Here is a 7,909-nt window from a genome sequence, read left to right as displayed (position 1 = left end):
ATATAGAGGAGGACGAGGAAGTGGAGGACATGGATGAGAAAGACAACCGAAAAGAACAACAAGAAAAACGCCAAATATTTTCGTGCACTATCGGTTGAATGGTAACGTAAAATTGTTGACGCGCAAATGCCATATTCGATTCAAGTCTGAAAATTCGAGTTCAAAAATTTGGCGGAAAGCGTTATTGAATATTGCCAAAATAGTGATGCGGTAAATTTAGTAAACGCACTGACCTCATTCGAGAACGAAGACGATGAAGATGATAATGTAAAGAATAAACGAATAAATAAGTACGATGTTTTGCTCAATCGATTTCGTCGATTCACTTCGATTTATGCCAAAAGTCACCTCTACTACCATATTTTTTGCTCATAGATAAATTAGGTTCGTCTTTTACATAGCTTACATATCAACCGGTAGCTGGGGCGAAAAATCGAGTGCTTTTAACTTAGGTTGTTGTTAGTTGCATTTAAAGATCAAAATAGTCGTAGTCGTAGAAACATAGAGCTCGGAACTTGTAGTTGTAGGAAAAATAGCGGTGGTTTTATGTTTCTGTCAATGATAACGTGTCAGTCTACTAAACTTGGGGATACGTGAAGATATGTAGGTTTAAAATTAAGAGTCACCACACTTCGTCTTTTACTGACTGCCAGTCTTCTGAGTCGATGCTACAATAACAGCACCGGTATGTAAAACCCAAAACACTTTTTTAGCGGTGGTACTCTTAGTAATCAAGATTAAGTGGATAATACTAACGCTCTTAAAGACAGGATTTGTAAAATGTATACAAACGATATCAAAATTGGGGTCCAGAGCTTTAATATCCGGTGCAGTACTTCTCAGAAAAAGACACAGGATGGAACAAGGGACTCTTTGCGGCTTGCCACTGTCGCAATCGTAAGTAAATAATCATGGCTTCTTTTTTATTGAATTAATATGCTTAGTTAATGATAAGTAACGCGACGCAAAACGTGCCGCGGTTTTCATCCGCTAGATACATTTTCTGCTACTTGAAGGTAGCAAGAAATAACCATAAAAGCTGAAAATAATCCACCTTGCTAAGGGTTCACTACCGCTGTATATTGATTTAACACAGGCTAATTACAGTGTAGACGCTTCAGAGAACTTTAGAGTATCCAAAGTGGGATTTCCTTAAAACGTAGGAAATGTTCTTTATCTTATTGTATGGTACAGTTAAAGTTCTCTCTTTTCAGCTTCAACCTCATCCTTTCGTTAACGAGTGGATTTACTTAAACTGAGTCAGTTCTAGCCAACCTCTTGATTGTAAATTTGTTCGAGCTGTCTTTTTGTAACGCCTTAGAAGTGTAATTCTCTTAAAACTCGACATGCACATACTGAACTTGAGGTACAGTTGTAGTTGAATCCCAAACTGCTTTGAAACAATATTAAAATATGGATTGACTCTGATAGTTATCTCCTTAAAGTATTGATTTGTAAACTCTATAGAATAAAGTAACATATATCGGCTATAGTATTACTTATGATATTTTTGCAGAAGAAAGACGAGGCTTTGAGAATAACCACTTTAAATGACAACAAAAATAAAAATACTTTTTTCTCAATGCTAGAAAGAATCACCTTTATCGTAGTTGTATTATAGGACATAAATCCAAGGGATAGCGCAAGTCCCTATAGGAAGAAGCGCACTGATGTATAAAAAACCATTCGGAAGTGCAAAACCGTGCCCTAGCGAAAATAAAAAGTCTTTCAAAGTGGATTGCCTCTACCACGAAATTTCGAATTTTACGTCTGATATCGCCGTAAGGCATTCCAATAGACCATTGGATTACACCCACCTGGATTACTACACTATTAAATTAAGCTCGGCATTCCTGGAGCTATACCCAATCTGTGTAGCTGCGATTGCTATGCTAAAATGCACATATATGTAATATAACGTCGAAACATGACGCATCCAAAAAAAAAGAAAACCTGCCCAATAGCTGCCCATTCAAGCTAAACTCGTTCAAAATACACGAATAGAGCTACATATGAAGGTACGAACAACTTAGTGCCAATAGGGTCATCACTGAGAGACATTTAAAGTATGAACTAATGGTTAACACAGAAACAAGACCTTACAGTGCGTCCAGCCAAAATGTACATTTTTTGTTACAAAATCAAACGCAACGATGAACGGTTGCAACAACGGCCGAAGGTGCCTTTTTTTTTTACCAAACAGCGAACAAGAGCTCAATAGGTACATGAAAGACACGATTTGTCAGTATTGCAAACAATAACGTTAGATGCTTAAGTTTAATTTAATAACACAATCTTATAACTTAGTCTATATTTTTAGTGGCCACAAGCATAACGTTATGCCTCAGCGCACACCTTTCGTGGTAGTCAAACTCTATTCTTAAATTCATTTCATTAATATTTTCTTAACGCGCTACGATAAATTTAATGATGAGCTGTTAGCTAATTTAGATACACCTCACAATAATTGCGCAACAATAGCTAAACTAAGATTTTAAGTAGATAAAATTTTAACATTTTTATTTAACATTTTCGCCCCAATTAAGTGCGGCGAAAAGCTTTACCCTTGCAGTAAGCATTGAGAAAACGCTCTTCAAAGAAACCAGTCTCCGTTGAACAAATTCTTAATAAAGGACCGCTTGCAATTAGTATTTTGATTACTATTATTTTTTTTGCCGGTTTTCCGAAAAAAATATATTTTTATTATTATTATTATTATTATTATTATTATTATTATTATATGATTGATAAGTTTAATTTTTTGTCTTTTTGGGATTTGCTTCAAATTTTTTGTTTCATATGGTGTCAGCATGTGGTCAGTGCTCTTTTAAGGTTATATATTTTCCTCAGAAACCAAAATCGAAGAAGAAGCCAATGCTCTCTTCAATAGGCAGAATCATTTAATTTTCTACTATAATCTAGACTGGCTGCATCAGCCGAATTGTAACGAAAAAAAAACTACAAAAAGTCCTTTCGGGATTTCATCCGTATGCAAGTGGTTTTTATGTGTTACAGTCTAGTCAATCAAATGCACCGAGTATGTCAGTGACTGTCCGATATCGGAGACGTTACAAATACGCAGTTTTCTAAAGCTATATACCGCGTACTTAGGGAACGACCTCTATCAATCACACTGCTTTGTTTTTCGATGTCTTTAGCGGCCCGTCAACGATATGAACGTGTCCGCTCGTAAGGCTCACGAGCGCTTCGTTGCTCGCAGTTGTAATTCGGTCTGAATGGCTTGCATCACATAGACTAGAAAGAGAACAAGGAAGCCTCGGTGCTGCAATTCCACATTATCAAATAATTTAGGTTGCTTGCGCCACATTTTCTGTACCGTGCTCATGGGTTAAAACATCATTTTATAATCCTGGAAGTAAGAAATATAATATACTAGTACATGCAGTTGTTAAGAAAAAAGACAGTATTTAAAGGGAATATACGTAAAACGAGGAAAATATTTACGCAATGTAATAGCATGTTGATGTCAGCAACGTATTCTGAAAATCAAATGTCCCAATTTGAATGAATTTACATTTCGTTATTGCACAGAAAACAAACATAACGTATAAGATAAGAGTCGCGTTTAAAGGTGACAAAAGTTATCTCTGTGACGGACCACATTGAAACTCTTTGGCATATGATCTGTTAGAGAAGAACTGGGTAACACGATTCTTGGCTTACATGAATTAGAAAAATCATATTTCAAATTAATACAAATATACAAATAATGTGTTGGCTATTAAGCGTACCGCCAAGTATGCTCCATTAAAACTGGCTAGATGTACAAAAGCACTATTTGACTTGCCTGGCCCAGATACACACACATATTTATAAATAAAAGCGCACTATAAACGTGATAATCAAGAGGGAGTCCGTATGATGCGCTCCATGTTTTTATCGTATTTTTTTCAGCTGCTGCAGGATGCCACAATTGAGCGTTGATGCTGTCAGTGGGTACACGTCCAGGTGTTCCTAAGGCGACAGATTACGTACCAATAACAACGATAATTACGTCCATCAAATTGACACTCTGCTTCGTCTGTATAGCTTGGCAGACCACGATTATCTACTTTTACAGAGGAAGCAAGGAAGGCATGGAAATCTTTTTTGTGAGTATATGTAGCAGCTGCAGCAGCAGCCCTAATGTCGGTGGGATAGTTTTTCCTGCAGGAGTTGTAAGTGTAACCAGCCAATGTTTATTTGTTTGTTCCTCATTTGCCGTCGTCTACCACGACTGTTTCTATCGACGCTCCCGCCGTGAGGTTTTAGCAGGCAGTATCGCGGCTCAGTTGCATGTCTGAGCATCTGTGTGTTTAAGGTCTACTTTATCGCTCTGGCTCAAAGGAAAAGGAGCAGTGGATGATGACTCTACCATGAATTAGTGTATTCATAAATATCATTGACCATCAGCAGTAGTTAAGGCAGTAGCAATCTCCATGGAGCTCGGTATGACCGTTTACATCTTCATTATAACTAACGCAATTGAAATGCCTTCATCTAGTGTAGGCGTCCATTTGAGAACATGACAGATTGCAACGCTTCAACGGGATAGACTTCACTTCCGCTTGAGTCCCAGAGAAACTTTATAATTGCACCCAGTGATATTAGTTATATATGGCCAGTTATATAAGGGAACACGCATCGGGTGATTGATTACCCATCTGACAGCAGATATTTAGAAGCAGATATCCTGGTAATCGTAAAAGACACTAAATTCATACATACGCAGACTGTTACTCGTTATTATTAAACATGCGACAACGATGATGATCGACGTAATTAAAGTAAATGCTATAGCCCCAGTATTCAATGAATTCACCGCAAAAGATCTCTGACAAAAACGCATGCGTTCCACTGTTTATAATTGCGTACAAATATACTTAGCGACGATAAGCTGCCTGATCAACCTCGATGAGAGTGGCGCCTTCCGACGCAGACCCGTATAACATTATTTAATTCACATCTGCCCGTATAGTCCCGCTGCGTATGGTCAAAGAAGCCGGTATAACATCATTAAGTAGACATGATAGATAAAAAAAAAACGTTGTTTTTACTCTATATATTGACGAGAACTCGGCAAGCAGCACAATAGAACAAACAGGCTAGTTGACAATACGAGAAATATGATGTTGGCGTTCCTTAAAGCTGAAACAGCCCAGGCAATGACAATTAGCTACTATTAGACATTGTAGGTGGCGCTAGCTATATTAGATCAAAGCTGATTTCTGTAAACATCTTGTACAGGTGAGTATTTTTCCTTTGCAGAAAAAGTAAAAGTTCTACTGTAAATTAGCTTGTACCCGTTAGATTCGAGAACGTTTTGTCGGGAATTCGCATAGTTTCGCGTAGAAAAACCAATCCTTTAGATTTATTATATGATTAATCATCGTGTATCATTGCAACCGACTCATGACAACGTCATTGAAGAATCAATCAAACTGCAGGTAAATTCTGCTTGAGAAGCTATGCGCAGTAAAAGAAAAAGACATGAACTGGTAAATCGTATTCACCGGACGACTCTAACCTACCCGCTTCTGCTCTTTTGAAAACCACTTTTAACCGGCTTCAATGACGTTAATCGAAATAACAGTCTTTTTGTGATATACGATCTAGAGCAATAAGTGGTGCGCATTTGCTCAATCTGATTAGGGCTGTTCCAAGAAGACAGCCGCAACAGTATTGCGCACAGACTTCCAATAAATTACTCGCTCTACAGTTTCTTATAAAATATGGTACTATGCTCTATATGATAGAATCGCCACCTCCACCTAATGCTAAGTCTACCATTATAAAACTATGTAGCTTTCGAGACATTTTACTTAGACGTCTTATGCAAGTCTCTTATTACTTTGTTTCTTTGGTGTTCAAAGTGTGCCCCAACTTCAGATAACCTTCGAATTTCTTTATCAATGTGCTGGGTATAAAACAGAGTGTCATTCATCCGCGAAAGTCAGTGGATGTAAAGGGAGTAAGGTAGTTTTAACACTTACCGATCTATCCAGAACGTCCACGGAGTGTTCAAAGGAATACATTTCTCATCATTCGGTTGAAGTTGCGTTAGCTTCGAGCATTCGTCCAGGTACGCCATTTCCGAACTTTTGTTTCTTTTTAATTATTTTCAAATGGGCGTCTCAAGAAACGCACTTCAAGTCGTACCTTGAAAAGCTTTATTTACATTCAGTCTGTCTCATTGAACGGTATTCGCAAAAAACTTGCAGTTTCGCGCACACAAATTTCTTACAGGGGTTAATCGCCTGTCGAAACTGATGAAGCTTTGTCAGTAAATCAGAGTCTTCTTTCAGTTTCACGATCCCATGAAGCCTCGCAAGGACTGGTTGTACAATGTTTGCATCGCGTTTTTCTCCTATGACAAACAACCAAGCGGGCAACAAACCAAGCAAACGCTACTACGCACACGTGAGCATAGGGATTCAGGCGGCTGACTAGGACACAGCCAGTTTTATCCGCGCACTAGTCGTGATCGCTAGGTGGCGCTTCAACGTCTACCAGCAATAGCAGCACTGGCAACGTCTGACGCTGCGGCATGGCAACTCAAGCCCGGTGGCAAGCCTTGCTGTTAGTCATTTGCCGCTGGTGTTTACAGAACGGTGCGCGCTTTCCGAACGAGAACGGAGGCAGTAATCGGCGACGAGAGAGCAAACGATGGTGACTGAGAACGAAACGGTCAACAGCAACAACAGAGAGAAGCAGCGACAGTGCGACGTCACGTCAATAACGCTTGTTGACTATATTGTCCAAAGCGTGGCCTTCGGTTTTAATGGCTTTATGAGGGATTGTAGATGTATGCTTGGACTCTCAGTCTTTCTAAATATATTGTAATTTCCATATTAGAGTGAAAAACAATGACTGAAATTCATAATTTAATCAAATAATTTGCATATTACAAACACAGCGTTAGCCTGTTTGTTTTTGCGACACATGTGCTCTCAACCGTTCTTCGTACTTAACGTCGGGTACTCTTTGACCTTGATGTAGATAGCTGGCTTCCTAGAAAAGAGTGGCTATGCCTGGATTCAAACGTAGACTAGCTCGTGTCTTGATACTGTACAGGCAAACACGGGCTAATGCTAAACTGTAATTGAACTCTAATAGCAAATAGACAGACCCGTAACCTCGCAACGAACTCGAACAAGTCAAATCAGAGGAATCCGTCGATTGACGGAGCAACAGGTAAAGTAGGTGACCAGTAGGATGCCTACAGACGGTAGGTGTTTAGTTTTTATTACATCACCGAGATTAGCATGAAAATAGCTGCTGGAGCTAAGCAGCTGCACTTGCGAGAGCCGTTGGTAGATAGAAGTGTTACCGCGTGCTTCCCATACAATCTTGTCATTGTTACTTTTTAATTATAGACTGACTCGACTACAGTCTTCCACCTGACAAAGCTCAATCCCGACCACGTAAAGTAGCCGTTAGCACTACCAGCAATAAAAACAGAAATATAAGATTAACGGTGGTTGATGTGGTTGCCAGCAACAGCGTTAACAACTGATCTATTTAAAACGTTAAATATCGTTGCAACAATATTTATCATCGCACAAGTCGCCTTGGTTTTTAATAGGCCTTAAGTAGTACCTTCTACCTACGACCCGCATTAGTAGAGCGTAGCGCTCTTTATTTTTCAGTTCCTCTTTCAAGGTTCACTTCGAGTCAGTTCGGATCTTCAATCAGATCCATATAGACTCCATTTTATCCTTGTCTGTCTCTTTCTTACTGTTGGCCGTTTCCTCCTTATGAGTAGGTCGTTTGGGCTAAGCGCGCTATCTCAACTCGTTCAAACGTACACGCACGTAAATCGGAACCGGCGAATGTGTCAGCTTGTGTATTTTCCTGTGTCCAAAATGTTTAAAGAACCGCATTAGACCATACTTTTATTATTATTATT

At 39.0% G+C, this 7,909-nt stretch overlaps 1 protein-coding gene across 4 annotated transcripts in view; it reads right to left on the bottom strand.

Annotated features, from left to right (window-relative positions):
- Positions 1-6,604, bottom strand: part of LOC111250107 (eukaryotic translation initiation factor 4E type 3-like) — a 16,491-nt gene extending 9,887 nt beyond the window's left edge. Inside the window, exons 1-3 of one of the 4 annotated variants that reach the window (XM_086985871.1) lie at positions 5,994-6,603; positions 3,809-3,975; positions 3,466-3,500 (exon numbers count right to left, since the gene is read on the bottom strand). In XM_086985871.1, coding sequence (XP_086841997.1) covers positions 3,466-3,500; positions 3,809-3,829 — 56 coding nt within the window. In that variant the 5' untranslated portion in view covers positions 3,830-3,975; positions 5,994-6,603. Of the gene's footprint in view, positions 1-3,465; positions 3,501-3,808; positions 3,976-5,993 lie in introns of all 4 variants that reach the window. The other 3 variants (XM_086985870.1, XM_022804824.2, XM_022804822.2) reach the window with 3 other exon arrangements.
- Between the last annotated feature and the right edge of the window lie 1,305 nt (positions 6,605-7,909).

Source organism: Varroa destructor, unplaced genomic scaffold (genome assembly GCF_002443255.2).
Source record: "Varroa destructor unplaced genomic scaffold, Vdes_3.0 BEIS01000004.1, whole genome shotgun sequence".
In the NCBI taxonomy this organism is placed as follows: Eukaryota; Metazoa; Arthropoda; class Arachnida; order Mesostigmata; family Varroidae; genus Varroa; species Varroa destructor.
Note: the sequence above shows the minus strand (reverse complement) of the source record. Positions and strands in the feature narration are given on the sequence as shown.